General features: G+C 43.0%; 1 protein-coding gene across 1 annotated transcript in view; it reads left to right on the top strand.

The window, feature by feature from the left end:
* Positions 1 to 17,708, top strand: part of WDR87 (WD repeat domain 87) — a 102,825-nt gene extending 85,117 nt beyond the window's left edge. Inside the window, exons 5-6 of the mRNA XM_086939489.1 lie at positions 9,269 to 9,555; positions 15,379 to 17,708. Coding sequence (XP_086795615.1) covers positions 9,269 to 9,555; positions 15,379 to 17,708 — 2,617 coding nt within the window. The remainder of the gene's footprint in view (positions 1 to 9,268; positions 9,556 to 15,378) is intronic.
* The last annotated feature ends 3,915 nt before the right edge of the window (positions 17,709 to 21,623 follow it).

Raw genomic sequence — 21,623 nt, 5'->3', positions numbered from 1 at the left:
AGTGAATATATATATATATATATACATATATATATGTATATATATATATAAAAAATACTTTTTTCAGTAATAAAATAACCATCAAAGTGAACACAATCAGAAGAACAAAAACACTAAACATATGCCATGAAGATACATAATAACCATCTTGTACTTCGTCACACATTAAAAAAGAGTATGAGTAATAACAATAATCTCATATTCTGACTAAAAACAGATAAGAGTAAATCATCAATCTCTTGAAATAAAAACAACCAGGAGACATCAAACCTTTTCATAAAACAGCATTCTCGCAGGGGCAATATAAGAGACAGTGCAATAAGTAAAAAAAGAGGCCATGCATAGTGCAATCAATAGTAATGTGCAAAAAGCAAAATAGTTTAAAAAAAACCTATTTGGTTAGAACAATGTTAAACAATAAACTTTAAAATTTTAGTTCACTTAAATTAAAATACTGGAAAAAAATGTACTCACTGCAAATACTATTGATGGAGTTGTATCAGCGTTTTAAAAATCCTAAAAACTACCAAATATCTATGAGTTCCTGTACAGCAGCAGATGGGAACAATCCATATACAACATAAATTGTAGTGTACATACAAATAGGGGCAGTATCAAAGACAGTCCAAAAAGTATAAAAGTGGCTGTGCATAGTGCAACCGGTAATGATGTGCAAACAGCAAGGTAATTTAAAGGGCCTATTTGCTTAGCACAACGTTAGGCAGTTTTTTATTCTTCTACTGATTTATACAAATACTCCTCACTAATTTCAATTACTGTTTACCGGTTTCAACCGTTTTTTAACAGAGCACATTAGCAGAATTTGTGGGCACAGGTGGAGGCCAACATGCACACTATGGACCTAATTCACAAAGGTAAAACACTTTGTGTAAGTTTTTTATTTATTGATATTCACAAACGCATTAACGAGTAGTATCTTTACAACTGCGGAGTCTCTGCAGGGATGGGGTAGAGGACTTAGCATGGCAGAGAAGTTGAGAACTACACATGGCAAACTGAGTACATACACCCGAAATTAATGACTGACATCTGTTCATCATTACATTCAAATCAATAAAAACAGCTCACAATGAAGGCTCTGTTTCTTCACACTTCATTTCACTACCTAATTGATGTTATCACTGCGAAACAGAAGCAACCTCATGGCAGATGGGGGTCAATGCATTGGGGGAGGACAGCTAGACCGTGTGTGATATTAAAAAAAGTGGCAGGGTGGGAGGAGACTGGTGAAGGGGGATCTCACTAGGAGAGAGGTGGCTAGAGCTCTTACTGGTGGACAAACTGGATCCTGTTTCTGCCCCACCCCACTCTAGCAGGCTGTCTCATCTACTATGCACCCACCGCTACATGGGCTACCTCTTAAAGACGATTGTAGTGTGGTCTCATGTAATACATTAAGCGTTCTATATGTAAAAAAGAGTTTTCTGTATTGTAATTGCTCACAAACAGCCTTTCACTGGGACAGAAGTCCATGCACCTGCAGGAGTCGACATCAAGGGCCAGTTCACCCACAACCACCAGCAAGAACTGGTAAGTACAAATGCAAAAACAAAGTATTTTTCATAATATCCCGAAATTGTATTCATTCATTAGAAATGTTTTGTCATGCCCATCACTTGGGTTTCAACATAACAGTTACTTGTACACGTGTGGTTGACATGTTACATTTTGTTTTTAATTAGAAATGAATTTATATTCTTATAGATGCTGTGATGTTGACCCAGCCCCCATCTCAACGTATAAAAACCAAGGACAACCCTAAATGCCCATGTGGACGAAGGTAAACGTACTAATTAAGGCCATTATAGTGTGGGAATCTTTTATAAGTGGGAACCTCGTATGTACCTAAGAGAGAGCCCCCACATTATTTCAATATGAACGCTAAACCAAAGTTAATTTGAAAAACAAAGCACAGAACACAATTGATTCCCATCGTAAATGCATTACATCCAATCTTGTGTAACAAAGTACATTAGTGATCATAATGCTGGCGAGGCAGTGATCCAGTAGTAATTCTAGATATATCATGTATGAATCAAGACACTGTACAGTTCCCAATGGTTGTCTTTGTTATTCACAAAGGTCCATAACAAGGTTGTGGATGTTTCAGGGATCCATCTGACGATTAACCACCTAAATAGTGGAATCGCTTGTAAGTCAGCAATGAATCCGCCAGCCCCTGAATATTTTCTCATGAACCAATTATATACAATTATATCATAATGTAGAGTACACAATCTTCACAGTTCAGGAAGTGATGGCGCCTATTTTCTCTCGAAATTATCCATAATCCATCCCCTAGCAGTAAAAGACATCCCAGCTCGCTAGTACTCCATACCTGCGAAGAGAGATTGAAAAAAACAATTGATAGTGAAATAATTTGGGGGATCCATCTTAGGTACATATGAAGTTCCCACTCATAAATGAGTCCCACTGAATAATTGTTTTAATTAATACCAGGCCCCATTTCAGGCAAGAGTGGCATCTGCTCCTTTAGATGATATCACATCTGGTCAGGTACCAGACAGCCGGCAGATGGTAGGCCCTGTTAAGTTTCAGTATATCTTCTAATAACACATACACTTAGGGGTCGATTAGGATGGTGGGCGGATGGCCATCGGCGGTGGCAACTGCCGAACCAGCGGCGGCCATGCACCCACGATCGAAACCCGGAAAACCGCCGGTCCGATTAGCATCTCGGTCGTGACCGCTGCGGTGTGATTTTCCACCCGCCACTTTTCCGCCGGTTGCAGTCAACCCGCTTGCCTGGCGGGCGGAGCTTGACCGCTAGAATTGTGGGGGATCAGGGCCAGGCACCGCCAGCACGATTATGATGCCGGCGGTAGCCAGCCTCTCTGCTGCGGTGGAACCACCATGGAAAGGCATGCAGAGAATGTCTTTGGAGGCCCATTGCAGGCCCCCAATGTGTTGGGGGTGTGTGGGTGCACTGGGGGGGTACTACATGTCCCTGTACCAGGTGGCAGGCACTGTGCAGTGCCTGTCATGCAGTGCAGGGAGATGCAGGATGCTCCTTTTAACATCGCAGCGGTGCTAGTGGCAGCGGCGACCGCCGCAATGTTAATCACCGTCATCAGACCGCTGCTGTCGGATTTCGACTGTGGAGCATCCTAATTGGACCGGGGGTTATGCCGTTGTTCTTGCGGGCGGTCTTTTCCCGCTACCATGGTCAGGGAGGTTTTCCGACTGCCATTCTAATAGACCCCCTAAGTTATACCTATACTTATATATGCTCCTATATGTGTGTCAGCTTCATTTCAGCTGCTGTCAGGACCAAATCAGTCAACGTATGCACTGGCAAAACACATTTAGGGGATCAGGAGATCAGGAGACACACTGGCAGTAGCAATTAGGCCCTCTACAATCACCTGTCATGTAATTGTGTTAATTTTTGCATGTCACAAAAAAATTGCATACTTTATAAAAAACTCCTATAAAAATTATAGTATAGTCTGTCTAAATGTTTCTAATCATGTTATGGTGGGTGTAATTTCCACTAATACCTTGGGCAAAATCTCTGCTTGTGTTTTATGTTGACTTATTAATAAATAAAATTAATGAAAGTTAAACCTTATTTTGAAGCTGCTGGATCGAGGAACTTGTTGTCCATTCCAAACTCAAGGCCAGGTTCAAAAGCTGACCTTACAGGAGATATCAAATCACAGAGATCTGTGGCTGGAGTTGGTGAGGTTGGAATGGCATTTCACGTTTATTTTTCACATCGCTGCTAATCTATGAGCAATCATATGTTGGTTTTCACAAACCCCGTACTACATGTAACTTAAAACACAACTGAAAATGTATTCCATTTATCTGTAGTGTTTTACCATTTAAACTGGTATGTGATGTACTTCATCTGTTGAAATCTCCTTTCAGGTACTTGGGACAATGGGTCACTCTTTGAAGTAGAACCGTCTACAAGCGAAGGGTGGTGGATAATCTGAGGAGAGAATACGATGCTCCTGCGAGCAGTAAGGACTGCGGCCGACAGCAACTGCTCAAAGAGATGAGGATGAGCAGGAGCTGGCCGAGTACAAGGGAACACGGATGAAGAGAAAGACATTGCTGGCCCTATGCTTAAAGGACTGAAGGCCACTTCACATCCAGTCAGCATTGTACCTTCTCCTTAACTTCGGAACATTGCCACTCCCCAGCATTGAGCCAACCAGCCACAGAGTCTACCAACACTTACACAACCATCGCCTGATCATAACCCTCACATCCCAGGTCAATGTGTAGATTCTCCTACACACTCTTTCAATGATGGTGCATCTCAGGCCTACTCTCAAACATATGACAGAGAGAACATCCCAGGTGGGATTAGGTATCCCATATACACGAATCGCACCCCCACCCACAACTTCCCATGTGCCATCCCTCTCCACGCTAGTTGACCTGCTGGTAATATCAGAGGGTTTGTCATGTAGCGGTGGATGGTTTGCACACATATTGGCCATTGGGCGTATGATGCTTTCCAACAGACGACTGATGTGCGGCAGGATATTCATGCACTAGGGGCTACTCTGTCTGACATTTCAGGCTCACTTCAAGGACTCCCTAGGATGTGTGTGAGGCAGACCCATGTCTAGGGTAATATTGTGAAATCTTCACAAGACCTGACAAGAATGCACCAAGATCAAATCAAAATTTAAGGATAAGACAGTACAAGACACCATGCCTTAGCTAAGAAGATGATGGAAGGAATGATTAACTTGTTCCACATTCTACCTTCATGGTCAACACATGGAGAATAATATACACAGCCACCTGCTCCACCCATACAGCCACCAGAACCCCCACCTGTACAGCCACTGGCATCCCAACCCATACAACCACTGGCACCCCCACTTGTTCATCCATTGGTAGCCCTACTTATACAGCCACCAGCACTGCCACCTGTATAGCCACTGGCACCTCAACCTGTACAGCCACCAGCACCCACATCTGTACAGCCACTGGAATCCAAAACTGTACAGCCATGAGCATTCCAACCTGTACAGTCACTGGCACCCCCACCTGTACAGCCACTGGCCCCCCAAAAACATCCACCCGAGCCACCTGCAATGGCAGTTGCCACACATTCACACACACATAGTACCACCCCCTCAGAATGCACCACACTCACTACGTTCTTCACCTGCACAATTGTGAATTCGTAGGAGATATTTCCTGTAAGTATTGTAAATATGTTTCTGATGGATATAGCTTCCTGTGGATTCCTCACCTTTTGAATGACCCCTTGCGCAGCATTCCACAGAAACTTTTTTCTTAGCTCTCCTACATTGACAAGGATGTCACAATGGAACAGCTCCACTTGTCATTCCACGTGAATCCATCGGAGCCATAGGAAGACCTCGTCGGCGTGCTGATGGCAGTTTCCTTTTTTCCGCGCCATCGACGCGTAACAGTTTTTCTAGGACTCTCCCTTCCTTTGTAGTTTAACATTGTTACAGTCATCTGTAATTGTAGCATTGCGATGGCTGCTCAGAAAAAATTGTATTTAAACCTTGTAGAGAATGCAGGGGTCATATGTCCATCATGGACCCCCACGTTTATTGTCTTTGGTGCCTGTCGTCTGACCACAACGTCGAGGGATGCTCTCCGTGTTCCCGGGAGCCAAAATGAAATATAAAAGTGAGAGAAGGTGTCAGGGTAGTGATAACCTGACCTCATAGAACTGATGGAGGGGTATGTGAAGGACCCCTCAGGGGAAAGAAATTGTCCAAAAATGTTTTTTAGTGCAAGAGGGTCTGCAGATCCACCATGGTGCTCAGCGCAACGCCCTGTGTGCTCTGCGGCAGATCTGCATATCCAAACCCCAATTTAAAATCATATACCCACTCACAGACCCACACACCCACTCACCCACTCACTCAAGCACCCAGTTACATACCCACAAATTCACTCACACAGGCACTCACACACCAATACATCCACTCATGCACTCACTCACAGACACACAAAACCACTCACACACTTACACAGACACTCACAAATCCACTTACACAACCACTTATACACCTACACAACCATGTCCACACCCACTCACACACACATACAGCTCTTACACACCCACTCACAGACCTAAAAAAACACTCACAAATCCACACAGCCACTTACACACCCACTCAGAGGTCTACAAAACCATTCACACACATACTCAAGTACCAACACAGCCATGCACACATGCACTCACACACACCCGCTTACAAACCCACAGACCCACACAGCTATTCACACACACACTCACACACCCAATTACACTCCCTTATAACCACTCACACACCCAAGTACACACCCACACAACCACTCACATACCCATACAGTCACTCACACACATTTACTCTTAGACCCACAAAATCACTCATACACCCACTCACAGACCCACACAGCCACTCACACATGTACTCACATACTCATTCACACACCCACACAACCACTCACACACCCATAGAGCCACTCACACGCCTAAGCCAGACCCAGACAACCATTTACACATCCACACAGCCACTCACACATCTATTCACACAGCCACTCACACACGTATGTAGCAACTCGCACACACACAAACACACACAGTTACTCACCCAGCCACTCACTCACCCATACACAAGCAGTGATACACTTCTATAAATTGCAATAGCATATGTTTGTATTAAATGTGTTGTTGTTTTAGTATTGAATGTGCGCTTTTGGTTGGGAATAGATCCACAGATCCATACATTGAAACAAAAAAAGAAAGACTTGGTGCATCACATTTATAAAAAGACTACATAAGTTACCTTACCTTCATGTTTAGTTTTTAAATGTATAAGAATGAATGCGTGAACATTTTTTTATTTATAAACTTGTGAAAATGTACCTTAGTAAATTGAACTTATGGGTCGAATTGTAGTACAATTTATATTTTAAAAAACTGGTGAAAGTCACTAAAAACCCAAAGGTTACAAGGACAGTATAGTTAAGAAATAGCATTAAAAAAGTTAAAATTCACTGAAAAAGCCAAAGGGTCATTATAGTGAGGTTCAGACTTTACTCCCACAAAACCATAGAAATTCAGCAGTTATAGTTACCTGAGCTCACGCCCATCAGTGATGCCATTTGAGATGTCATCAGTGATGTCACTAAACATGTCATGAGTGATGTAATATGTGAGTTCATAATAAGCAGTGCATTGCGGGGGGCGAACGTTATAGTTAGATCAGGTAACTATAACTGCTGAATTGCTATGGTTTTGTGTTTGTAAAATATGAACCTAACTATACGAACCCTGTAACCTTTGGTTTCTTCAGTGATATAAAAATATATATATTGTACATATTTACCTTTTGAGATTCCAGCAAAAGCTGCTGTTCATCTTTTAGCCTATGCCAACGTCCGTTAGGATGGACTCACGTACTCATTACTCCATACTTACCTTGTGAGAAAGCATGACGGATACTCGCGGGGCATTCAAATATTAATCTATTTGCTACTGCAACCAAGCAAATACGTGTTTTGGCACTTCCCCTCCGACAATGTTGACTTTGAAGAAGGCGAAGTACCGAAACACATCTGTTTGTTTGATTGCAGTAGCGGATAAATTACCCTTTGAACATCACACAAGTGCCCGTCATTCTTTATAGAAATATATACATGTCATAGGTTTATCAAATAACAACATTTGAAATAAAATTAAGTGTTACGAACATTAAATGCCCTTATAGAATTTCAGGTTCATTTCTTTTGGGGATAAAGCAATCTAACTGTGCATCACAATTCAAAATGGCTCTCATTGATGATTGCATTGTGTCCTTTTGATATGGTGGTGGCTGTCCTTGGGGAAAAGAATGTTGGGTGTGAACTCCAATGTTGCGCATGTTTCCTTACATGACCAATGGCTCCCGGGCAGTATAAAGTACCTGCAGCACAATTGTTATTTTGGTCTTAGTGGGAGTCCATCTGGGTACCCCCATCATAAGTGCCAGGGGCTCACAGTGCCCTTACCTTGCCCCTTAAACTAGTGTTACAAAATGGAGGATCTGAGTGTAGAATATTTGAAAAATACACATTTCATTGGAAAAAGTATTTTTTCTTTGTCCAGTGCACACTCTGTGGATCTTTAAAGGATTTAAGGTTCTGGACAATCTGATTGTTTGGTAGCAATTCAAATGTTGATGCTGTGTTGATGTTAAAAAAAATCCTAGTTATTTGCAAAGACCCTGTGACTGCATGATGACCATGTACAGAATGGTTTGGCCTTATATTGTTTTGAGGCCCAGCAGGCACAGCAACAGTCTGCTCACAGTGGGCTTGGCCACTCTGGGGGTTGGATGAATGGTTTGATCAGAGGCCAAAGCCTGCAGACAACCCATGTGCAATGTGAGCTGGCCACATGTGAGGAAGGATGCAGGTCATTCGCGTGCAATGTGAGCTGGCCACATGTGAGGAAGGATGTAGGTCATTTGCAGCATTAGTTGGCTGATCAGAACATTGGGTGCAGATGCCTTAGGCCATGCTACTTGCCCAATGTCTGATAGGCTGTGCAATGAGAGTGTTAGCACATGGCCATCTTGGCACAGGGCCTGCGGCCACCATCGGTTTGGCATGGCTGAAGACTGTAAACAATGTTGTTGGATGCACAGTCAGTGGGATGCTGGGTGCTGGCAAAAAGTAACATTCAGTGTCCAGGTCCTGTTGCCAACTCCTGCTGTTAATACACAAAGGCTGCATGCTTGAGGTGTTGACTGCCTGGTAGATTTGGCACAGCACCTGGACGGCCAATGCAGGGGGTGTGGGTTTCACTGGATGATAAGAGCAGGCCCTGTAACCACTTCCCGCTGTACGCACCCAAAGGACCATAGGTCAAGCAACAGTATTGATTATATCTCGGATGAGATCCTGTATGACATCACCAATGACAGTTGTTATCTTACAAATTATTTGAGCACGTAATTGAATCCACTGTGGAATTACATTGGTAATCTGGCACCAGTAATAGGAAACATGTGGCATTAACACTCAAAAATAATATTTCTATTGAGGAGTTTAGATAGAAACACAACCAGGAACGTTGATACTAGCCTTGTGCTGCACACACCACTGTGCATGCTTTGTACTCTAGAAAACAATTTTAATTTTCTTTGACATTTAAAAAAGTTATAAGATAGCTACATGTGACATTGATGAAGTGATACACTCATCACACTTGGGACAAGGCCTCTAAAATCTTGATTCTTCATCCCTACAGGGAGGTTCCTGTCACTGTAGACGAAGAAGAATCAGGCTCAATTGAAATGGGCAATTCAGTATCTGCTACAGACCAGCTCTGTCTAGAAGTGGAAGAAAGACTGACAGAAGATTTACACCTGTTGCCACCAGGCCACAAGAAACCCACCCCAGAGATTAAGAAAAAAGAGAAAGCCAAGGACACTAGCAAAAAATCAGAAACCAGGATGCATGTGAGGGCTGTCAGCAGAGTCAAGCCACGTGCCATGCTGCATACCTTCAAACCTGGGCCAACCACATCCTCAGATGGTAATAAACATGTTAGTGAGAGCAATAGAGTAACAGCAAAGGTACTTCTCCATACAATACCCTATCCAAAATGTTGGTAGAACTTCCTGACCAAATGTTGAGGAACACATCCTTTTTGCTTACTCAAAGGGTGCACATCACAGCACTTGCAGATCTCTACATACTATTTATTTCCACCACAGTTTCAATTTTTGTAAGTCTTTTTGCTCTAAGGTTTCCTGATACTTCCTTATTTTAAGTTTGCTTGGCTGGGAGTTGTCCTTCTGCCTGTTGGTATAATTTGAACCTGAATTAATGTTGAAGTTGAAAACTGACACATTTAGGGTAGTCTACCAGGGGAAAGAGGCTTCTACAATACAGTGAAAATTATAGTATGTGTCTTGTGAGAAGCTACCTAGATAGAGAAACATTAAAGCGGCAATGCAATGTAAAGAAAATAAATTCACCAGACGGTCCCTTGATTCAGACAGAAACCCAGCAGCAGCCACGGCTCATCCACGTGGGCTGAGGGGCCACACCCCCACATTCATCCCCGGAAAAAAGAATGTCTGTCAGGTGGCACAAAGGTCAGCCTGACAGACTGTCTTCTTGTTCCGGTCAGGTAGCCACAGGGCCGGCTCTAGGACTGTGCGATCAGTGCCACCGCACCGGGCACTGACTTTGGGTGGGGTGTCATTTTGTGCGAGTATATTGTCATTTTTAAACACCTAATAATTATCTTCCTGGAAAGAGACAGGAGGTTTGTCTAGTGGAAGTTTTGACTCATTGTAAGGCAGCACACAGGGTTAAAATGCCTGCTGCTAAGAACGTGTACCATGCCGATCACAAAGTGCATACAATGTAAATAGGTCAGTGAATTACTGCTTCTGCAAGAGAGATCCTTTTGCTACTTGCCTTTTATAAGTCAAAATCCTTATAAAGAGCATTGAGCTATTAACTATCATCAAAGAGCTGCATGCAATCTGTATATGTTAGAGCTACATGTTTTTTTCCCCAGTCTTTTACTATCCTAATCCTGGCAAAAGGGTTCATTTGGGTAAAAAACAATTCTTATTATTGAAGAAGGAACCCCTGACAATGGTGTTATGTTTTATATCCTGAATTTGGGCTTTTCCAGAATAAGGACTCTTAAACTATATTGCCCACCAGTATCGTGGACATGTGACTCTTACATCGTGTAGTCCTGTCTGATGTAACATTTCCTATACACTGATATAATCGTCTCCGTGCAACGAGTGTGTGATTTAACGTGTAATCTGAGAGTCGGCGGTTATGGGGCTTGAGGGGCACTGTTAAAGGGTGCTAGTGAGGGAATCTGCGGCAGAGGTAGTTATTGGGGGGTGCCAACAAACATTGTCGCTCAGGGCGCACCAATGTGAAAGCCGTCCCTGGGTAGCCAGGAGTTAAATATGTGCTAAACACATTTGACTGGCAGCCTGATCTGAACTTTGTCAGGCTGAGAATTCAACAGTCCTGGGGGCGGGTTTTCCTGACAAAATTGCTTTAAGGCTCTCCCCTTCTTGACGAGAGGGAGCGTCACTCATTGCCTTGGACCGGGAACTTCCTTTTTAAGCAGTGAAGTCCCCAGGGCTGTGTGTCAATCAGTGACACCTCGTCACAGAGTCGGGTGGTGTCAGCAGTCTCACTGACACCATCCCACTGTGTGACGAGTGAGGGACTATTGCCTTCCCTCATTGGCTAATCTATGTCAGCCAATGAGACAAGGCAGCAGTCCCAACCCTGATGGGAACTCAGAGGCTTCCCTTTCTACAGTGAAGGTATGTTTTATGTTTGATGTGTGCAAGCATGTATGTATGAATGTATGTATGTGCATTTGTGAGTGAGTGTTGTGAATGGGTGTGGGTGAGTGTGTATGTGTGGCCCCCCTGTCCCCTCCCTTATATGATTACCGACTACCACTGCCCAGTAGTCTGTCAATGCTGGTGCACATTTTGCAAGTAGAGGTGGACACTTGGACACTTATTTACTAAGATTTTATGCCATGTTTGCATCATAATAGTGATGCAAATCAGCGTAAATCTTTTTTTCTGATTTACTTTCCAGCACTAAACTATTTTAGTGCTGGAAATAACCTCAAAGTAACACAAAGCAGCCCATAGCACTGCTTTGCATCACTTAGCGCCAAGGGGGCGGGCCATGGGTGGAGCATGGCCGTTCCCAAGAAACCACCCTATGTTTCTGACACCAAACGCTATTTACTAAATAAAGTAGACAAGGGTTTAGCGTCAGAAAAAATCACCCTTTTGAGGTAGGCACAAGGAAGGAGAAATGCGTTCATTTCTTCTTCCTTTTCAGACTTTGTACGCGTGCTGTACTTCAGAGCACACATACAAAGAGGGAAAAGGATGAAAGTTAGTCTAAGCACTCTATTTTGCACTGGAAGGCTATCCTTCCAGTTCAAAATCTACGCTAGACTCACAGAGACATCCTTGCACCATGGCACAAAGGTGTCTCTTTGGCACATGGCAGCTGATTTCAGCGCCAGAGCTAGGGAAAGGGGAGGAGAGTGCTCTATTTCCATAAATACAGCGCTCTCCTCCTCTCTCCTTTTCATACAGCGCAGCATTTGCAGCTGGTGCACTACCCTGCATGACTAAATGGTAAATCTGCCCCTTGGTTTGTCATCCGAAGTGAGTTACACTGTCCGTGCACACATTAATACTGTGAGGAGTATTATCCCCACATATTTGAAACACTTTACTTACCTTTTCATTGTCTGCCGAACTTTCCATGTCCAAAAATGGAGGAAGCCCACTCCACCTAGATTAGGTAGCAGATCCAACGCCATGTTTGGAGGTTCAACCCCAAATCTTTGGCAGAGCTGATCCCAGTGTTGAATTTATCTTCGACTGTGGTATGTCTGCCACCTGGGGTAAAGTAAATAGGGCGGCAGATGTTCAGTGAGGTAATCTTGTTTTGGCCGATTCTAAGTTACCACTCTCCTCAAAATCAGCTCAGTAGTGAAGCTTCCACAATTAGTTTCCACTTTCCCTAGATACAGATGAATTTGTGAACCATCAGCATATGTTGGTAACTGGATGTTATGTTGTGTTATGTTATGTTATGATTATTGTAGGAACAAATGCAGAGCCCTTGGATAGTGCACAAGTTATTTTGGGATTTATACTTGTACAGTAACTTTATATTCAAAATTAATGTTACAGCAGCTATCTATATTTGGGGATGCAACATTACCCCAATGAGTATGAGATCTGTCTGATGTAGCGGTGAATAATTTTGAAAATCAGTAGACATTTTCCAGGGAATTCTTTCTCTAAGTTCGACCTAGTGATGTTGTTCCCAGAACAAAACTGGGTAATGCACATGTTGTAGCACCACATGCGACATTACCACATCCCTCAGAATTTCAGATTTGGCTGGTAACAGGAGTTAGTAGATGAATCAGACGTTATGTTGCACTTGTAATAAGGGTGATGGTTGGCAACATAGTGGTGTTGATCATGATCTGTTGGCTGTAATCACACAAGGTCAATGGAAGCCAATTTAGAGCCCAGCCTGTTGTTTCCAGTGACATTCCCAGATAATGCAAGGGCGTAACACAAGCTCCTACAGCTGCTGCGGTGCACGGGGGCCCCAACCCTTCATGTGCCCCCAAATCCTTCATGGGGGTTGCTTATGTCCCAAGGCCAATGAATATCTATGGGATATGGTTGATCCAGGGGTCCCTCCTTACATTCTGCAGAGGGGGTCCATCATTTTGCGTTACACCACTGAGATAATAGTTGGCTGTATCAAAGGTTGCAGAGATCTCAAGAAGTGCAGGGTTGGCTGGCATGCCAGAGAGTTTCAGACTCTCTAGAATGTATAAAGTCTGATTGGTAGCTGATTATTAAAGTCTGAGATTCCGAGAAGGATTGTAGTAGCTCTGCAACTGCTGGAGTAAGGCAGTTGAATGGGCCAGAAGTTGGAAAAGACATTTGGGTTGGTCACAGGCTTCCTCAAGAGTGATGTTCTGATCACATACATGGGGCCTTATTTATGAGGCCTTGCGTCAGTTTTGAGCTGCTGTTGCGTCACTTTTTGTGACGCAACGGCGGCGTAAAACATGCCCCCTGTTGCGTCCTATTTACAAAGTGACGCATCTAATCAGATGTGTCACTTTGTAAACCCCTGAGCTACATTATACCTGCGTAGGTATAATATATGCAGGGGGGGCATTCCCACGCATGTAAGCCTTGTAGAAGTGACGCAGTGAAATCTATGAGATTTCATTGCGTCACTTCTAGGACGCCATTGCGTCAATATCTTGCGCATGCCTCACAGTAGGCGTAAGACTGACCCATGTGAAAGGACACAGTGCTGGGGTTGCGTCACTTTTGTGACACACTCCAGCAATGTGTAATTTTTGCGCCTACAGATACGTCAGAAAGACTAACGTATCTGTAACTCCTTGCGACATGATGCGTCATACTGAAAATATGATGCATCCAGCGTGTTTCAAGGAGAGCGCAATGAAAAGTGACGCATTACTGTTTTCACACAGTGATGCGTCACTTTTAATAAATTAGGCCCCTGTTGTCTTGAGGCCTAGTCCTTGTCTGAGGGAAGAAATAAAAACCTCTGTGATGTCAAAGTGTAGTTTTGCAATATGGTGCTTGATAAAAGTTACTAAGCAAGGATCCCCTAGAAGGCAGACATACTGAAGGTACACCCGACTCTGCATGAGACAGCTGGACCTTCAATTTGACTAAAGGGATACTCCGTCGCGGCTGCGAAAGAATACCCTCTCCATAAACCTATAAATCAGGCTCTTAGATTGACACACATAAAGGAAAATCACAGATAGTATGATTGGCATTTACACAACAAAGAGGTTTTTAAGATTCTTTGTCGTTGCATCAAGAGGGACACCTTTAAAGGGAGATGGTCTCTTTATGATTGCTCCCAATGTTTTTCATTCACATTCAAGGTTTCCTAATCAAATTCAACTGGTACTGCTTTGTTACGACTAAACAGCCAAGCTATAGCCTTTTATGTAGAGATACCTATTACAATAGGCCAACTGGGCCTGGCGCTTTCAGACCACTCAACTGTTTATACAGATTTATTTAGCTGTTTTCTAAAGCGTGCACTTGACCTGAAGGTATTGGAGCGCTTTACATGAGCACCAGTTACATTACACCAAGACACATTCATTTCAGGTAGGCACAGTGAGATTAAGGGAGTTGCCCAGAATCACAGGATGTTGAGCCGAGGTCCTAATTCAGCAGCTCTGACCGTTACACCACATCCTCTCCCACTGTTGCCTCTGCAAAACAGCTGGCCTTCTCAGCATTAATAGCTTTGCGCCCCTAAGTTAGGGGATGAAGAAAAAAAAGGAAATAGGCAGGCAGAAAGATGCAAAGTTGCATGAAATTGCCAACTAGACAATGGATAATTGGGATTTTTAATGCACATAATGAGACTCAAAAGGTATTGCCTAATGAGATACGGAAGAAATGGAATTCCCTTTAAAGACATGTGTAGAGCATAGGGATGAGAAAACAAAACAGAGTAATCATTACAGTAAAATGTGGCTTGATAGGCAGAGCTTTTTATCTGAAGAGGTTCCCATTTGCCTGCAGGCGGATTTCTGTGGTCATCTCTTAATCACAGAAGTAGGTTTGAATTTCTGATTTTTTAATGGTTCCACAGTCGAAACCGAGCCTAACCAAAATCCCACAGTGTAGTATTTCTGGATCTAAGTGTAGTAACGTTTGGAAGAATATCTAACCTTCACTTAAAATTTGCAATATTGTGATCCACAAAGTATGCTCGGCTTTACCAGTTTCTTCTTTATAGTTTCAGATAAAATGCCACCTGAGGAGATTACAGAGCCTCAAGCCAAGCTGACTCCAATCCCCAGAATAGTGTCCGAGGTCCAGCCTATCAAGCATCAAGAGACTGAAGTGAAGCTGCCTGATGATGGTACTGACAAACAAAAACCTGCAACCCGGAGAGAGAGGCCACCTAGGATTCGACCACTACTCAAAAGAAGAACACTAATGGTTCCTGGACCAACCGATGTGGCCAAAAAGGAGAGTACTCGATCTGTGGTCTCCAAGCAGGTACAACCCGAACCCAAAAGTTCAGAAGATGCCATGCTGAAAGGGAGAGTGGGAATTCACGAACCGTCTGCTGAGGTGGGCAGTGAGACTGTGCCGCTAATTTCAGCATCAGTGACAGAGCCATTCAAGACATCTCTTTCCGCCACAGTGAACGGGAAAGAGGGAGACTTGAAGAAGGCTGACCGGTTTCCAATTGATCCAAACAAACAATATCAAACAGATTATGTTCAATGGAAAAAGAGCCTCCATGAACTCATCAGCCTTCCGGAAGTGAAGGCGTCCACAGCAGCAGTCATCACTGGTGAACAAGGTGGCACATTTAAAACAACACCCCCAGGGGCAATCATCACAGGTGATCAAGATGGCATATCTGGACTACCATCCATAAGGGGTGTCATTACAGGTGAACAAGATGGCATATCTGGACTAACATCACTAAGGGACGGCAGCACTGGTGAACAAGATGGCATATCTGGACTAACATCATTAAGGGACATCAAAACAGGTGAACAAGATGGCAAATCTGGACTACCATCACTAAGGGGCATAACCACTGGTAAACAAGATGGCATAGCTGGACTAACATCACTAAGGGACATCATCACCGCTGAACGAAGTGGCATTCGTGGAACAACAATCCCAAGGGCAATCATCACTGGTGAACAAGTTGGTACAGCAGATATAACACCCCCAGGGGCAATCATCACTGGTGAACAAGTCGGTACAGCAGATACAACACCCCCAGGGGCAATCATCACTGGTGAACAAGTCGGTACAGCAGATACAACACCCCCAGGGGCAATCATCACTGGTAAACAAGTTGGTACAGCAGATTCAACACCCCCAGTGGAAATCATCACTGGTGGACAAGATATCACATCAGGAATGACATTCCCAAGGCCAACACTCAGCCTTGTAGAAGGGAGCACCAGAAGCATGATGGGAAAACAAGGGTCTTTGATGGAAGCACCGGTTACCGTCTCCGAGCGCACCTCTTCAGAGGCTACAATCATACTACTAGAACAGGCCACGGGTGAGGACAGCAAGAAAGCAGATATTCATCTTGGAATCCATAAGAGCCTGCAAAAGGTGGCTCTATTCCTACCAGATGAACACTTGGCGAGTCTTTGGTCTGACTTTGAAACTATGGAACATCATCTGAAAATGCTGAGGGAGTTGATAACTGGCTCCAGTGCGTGCAGAACTCTCAAATTGCCACAGCTCTTGAAGCTTTCGGGAACAAAAAAAGAGGCTGCTTTGAAGAAAATATTTTGCAAAGAGGAGAAAAGAAAGGCTGCACTGGAGAGTAAGAAAGCTACCAGCTGGAAAGCTAAAGGAACTGATGATTTCCACATACAAGCTAGAAGGCAATCCCGTATGAACCTTGAAGAGGCTTTAGACTCACAAAAACCTACTGGACAACTTCCTCCTCTTGTTAGTGGCGCTGGTGGAGATCATCGCCCGCTGAAGAAGGAGGGATTGCTTTTCACTGGCCATGGAGAAGGACTCAAGTCTGCGTTGACATTATCAAGAAGAGTGCGAGTGGATCCTTGTGGAGTCCCTGATGTTTTACAGCCACCCGCAGAAGTTCCATTGGATTTTGATTCAGCTCTGACCATTAGTCCAGAGGATATGACATGGGAAAGATTCCAATCAATCATTCCTTTTCTGACAAAAATAGAGCCACTCTACAGAAAAGACAGGAAAGAATGGCAAAGCATTCTCGCTTGGCTGAGAATCCAACGCCAATTGCAATCTCCTTTGAGCCGGATGAGAGCGGACGACACAATATTGAGAAGACAACCTCTCGACATACTTAGCAAAGAAAAAGAAGTGACCTCAGCTACACTTGGTCAGCGTGTCCTACGCAGAATGGTGATTGGTGGTTCCAAAGCGCAGTCCAAAGGTTCTTTTCATCACATCATTCCTCTTTCCTGGCAAAACAATGTCCACACCCTCTACCCAACAGGAGAATCTATTTTTGGTGCCTTGGAGCTGGATTGGATCACTATACGGCACCCAGTTTTCATGGAATCACCCCTGAAGAATCATTTGTGCCTCTGACAGTCAAAGTTAATATATAATATTTTAATAAACATATAACATTTCTTCAATTGGTATTACAGTGGTCATATTTTGTAGTAGATGCTAGGTACAGCTCTAAAATGCTCCAGCCAACTAATGTTTTTTTCTTTCTCAGGGCATCTGCTGTCATCTTTAACCAATCCACTTATCCTGGTGGATTCGGCCAGAAATCTGGGGTTTAAATTTGACAACAACCTCTCCTGTAAGACCCAGGTGCGCCATGTCTCCTTTATATGATTTTGGAAGCTAAGAGCATTGAGAAAATGTCTTCACTTCCTGCCGGAGGTCTACAGGAATACTAAGGCCCATGCCCTGTTAATTTCCCAGCTGGACTATTCTAATAGCCTCTATCTAGGGCTTCCAGTTTACCTGGTTTGCAGATTGCAAAAGATTAAAAATGCAGCGGCCAGATTAATTTGGAAAGTACAATTTCACTATCATATCTCCCCACATTCACAGGACCTCCATAGGCTTCCGGTTGATAGGAGGATCGAGTTCAAGTCGCTTACCTTGGCCTACAGAGTCACCAGAGATCAGGGTCCGGGCTATCTGAGGCAGAGATTGCACAGATACCAACAAGACCGGCCCTGAGATCCAACCAGCTGCGACTACTCAGGGTTCCCCGCTTCATTAAGGCCAGGATAGGGGGCAGAGCATTCGCTGTGAAAACTGCAAAACTCTGGAATACAATGCCCCACCACCTCTGCATTATGGAGTCAAAACAGACCTTTAGGAAGGCCTTAAAAATCTGGCTTTTCAGCTTGCCTTAGTTCAACCCTCTTTTACCCCCACTACGAATCTGCAACTTAGCACTGGGACACCTCTGTTGAGGTAGTCGCGCGCTCTATACATTCAGATTGATTGATTGATTGATGATGCTATTTGTCCCAGTACGTTAAGGAAAATTCAGCATAATCTCAAAAACCTGCCAATCATCTGTGTAGATTTTCAATTATGGTGAGGGATGCATCTGTAGCAGAAATCTATGACCCTACTGAGGACTTGGAAGAACTCTTGTCTGTCAATGCCTCTTATGACTAGCTTACTTTTTAGCACTTTCTAATCTACCTATAGAGTCACTGCTGAAAACGCAGGTCCTCTATACTGCCTTTAAATTTATGAAAAGTCAGATATTTGTTGTCTAGCAATGGCATATGTATGCACCCTTTTCACCATGGCAAGGCAAAGTACACAAACAAGTGATGAGATAAGCCACCACATCATCAAGTGTAAAAACCAAACTACTCTTTTTTCAACTGAAATATTTGTATTTATGAGATCAACAAGATGTACACACACAGTTAATAAAATCCGGTTTCTACTCTTGTACTTCGCTGTATGTAGATCCTCAGAAGATGTAGGGCATAACATGGAAACAACTTGTTAGTAAAACACCACAAGACACTACTTACCTCAGATACATATAAGCAAGCATATATGGGATAAATGACCCCTTCTGTACATTATTTGAATATTACAAGTCACAGAGGGTTTCAGTGACCATTTACATGGCAAAGCCATTGGACGGTTGCCTTTAATGGTCACAGAAGTCCAAGGTACCTTGCAATATCCTCATAATGTATAATACAGAGGTATTTTGTCCCATATAATATGTGGTTTTGGCTCCCTCCTTTTGAAAGCACATTAAACGGCCAACAAGTGTCTTTGTGTTGTGTGTGACACCTTTGTCTGGTCCTGACTTTTTAGCCCACAGCGCTTTGCATGTTGGGAATTCTAAATTATTGAAACAAACCTGCATGTCCCAGAACTCAGCCTGCAGCAAGCTACAAAGACAGACACTGCTAATGGTGCAGCCATGAGGTGGTGCCCCTTAGGAGCTATGATTAGACAGTGTCCCAGACTTAGTAGTGCTGGCCCATCCAAAAACCAAAACCCATTACTTTAAAAGTAAAGCTAGAGAAGCAAACAAATTAGTTCATTTTGTCTTCACACCTGAAAAAAAATATTTTCGTTTCTTTGATAGACAACATCTGCATGATCCTGCAGGCTGCCTTACACAACCTCCATTCCTTCCCAAAGACAAGTTAGACAAGGTAGTTGGAATGAGGCCCCACCCACTGTCTCCGAATCCAAATTGAAAAAACTGCTGCTACATGCTCAGTGCTTGGCCTCACACACACTAACTTCCTTTAAACTGAGTGATGGCTGCTGTACCCTTTAAGCAAGTTGACTTTATTGCAGCGCTCACCCAGAAATATCACCAACCCAGGATCCAGGTCACTCCGGTGGGGCCCATAACACTGAAGTACAACACACCTAGTCACACACACTTTACCCCAGACCCTTGCAAATATATATATAAAAATGGGTTGAGTGAATTCTCTCCGATGACAGGATACCTTTTAAGCAAAGATTTTAACACCAACATTAGTTTGCCTCAATAATCCTACTAAACTAATCTATGCATCAATGTACCCCGCCAATTAGGTCGATGGACCAATTAGTTGAGCAAGTTGATGGTGATTGTCAAGACCAGCTTAACCTCACTACAACAATACATTGATTTGCATAATTAATTGACTCAGGAAAAAAAATCAAGAACACCTGAAATCATTTAAAAGATTTTATATAATTAATTTGCATAAAAGAAATTGTTAATTTTCACTGAGCATTGCCATTTATTTAGGAAATAAATCAAGAGAAACTGTTAATAAAGGACATGAAGAGATAATTCAGGTTCACATTAATTGCATTATTCTCTAAACTAAAACATCAAACCTTGGTCATGTAACTGAAAGACAAATTCTGCATGAAAAGACCAGAGAACCATAGTTAAAAACACATCATTTAATTCTAAAGATTTTATACTAAAACCTGCCTACCCAGCACTAAACCCAAAAACTATACTTACTAACCCAGGCCTCCTAGGACGTAGTCTCTTTCCCAGGCCTAGTTTCCCGTTACAAATCTCCAACCTACAAGGGGTTATCAGTGAGCCTTTTGGCATAGTTTCAGGCTCCCAGTAAACAGCTGCAGTGCAAATAGCATCTCTCTCTGCGTTCAGCTTCTGTGACATTAAACCCCAATTTTGCTCTGATATTTATACTGTATTTGCTGGCTCTCTACCCTCAAATGTTTCAACTCTTTCCGGTTTCCCTTTCTCTGATTGCAATTATTAGCTCTCAGGATGTTCGTTAATTGACAATGTATTGTTTAACTTTCAGGATGTCCATGAGTAGATTCCTGATTAAAAAGTTGACAGATACAAATTCGACTGTCCATGCATTTCTTAACTTCCAGGATGTCCGTGAACAACTTTGTTTGACAAACTGATAAATACACGTTCAACAGTTCCTGTTCCTCATCAGGCCTTTAAATGTTCATTCTCAGTGATTCAGCTGTTTCCACATGGTCATTTTTGGAAGGCACTTTGCTTTTGTCCTTGGCAGACATTCAGCTGTTCTCATGGTTATCATTTCGGCCCTCAGCTACTTCACCAGCATTCATATCAAGTGACCTCGAACATAGTCAGCTAAAGTTGCATAGTTTTTCAGTGAAGCATAGAGCATGGACGAGTTTCTCTCAGCAAAATGATGTAAGTTTTTTGTACGGCGCAGAACCGGGAAAAGCGAAGCCATTTTGGAATTGGCAGCCCACGAAAACTACGATAAACACAAAAAGAAAATGTAAATACACAGAATTTAAGTGTTTTCTGTCCCCCCAACCACCAGTGCAAATATTTATCCTTTAAAACTGTTACCTACCAGAAAAGCATCACACTGCAAGCAATTAAAAATAAAGTAGAAAAGCAGCAGGCAAATGCACAATGTACATTACAACAAAACCATGCATTATTATACCACTTAAATGCACAAAATAGATTAAACATGCGTTTTACATCATTAATTAATATGTTAATCAAACCTGTTAGTG

Source organism: Lissotriton vulgaris, chromosome 9 (assembly GCF_964263255.1).
Source record: "Lissotriton vulgaris chromosome 9, aLisVul1.2, whole genome shotgun sequence".
Classification (NCBI taxonomy): Eukaryota; Metazoa; Chordata; class Amphibia; order Caudata; family Salamandridae; genus Lissotriton; species Lissotriton vulgaris.
Note: the sequence above shows the minus strand (reverse complement) of the source record. Positions and strands in the feature narration are given on the sequence as shown.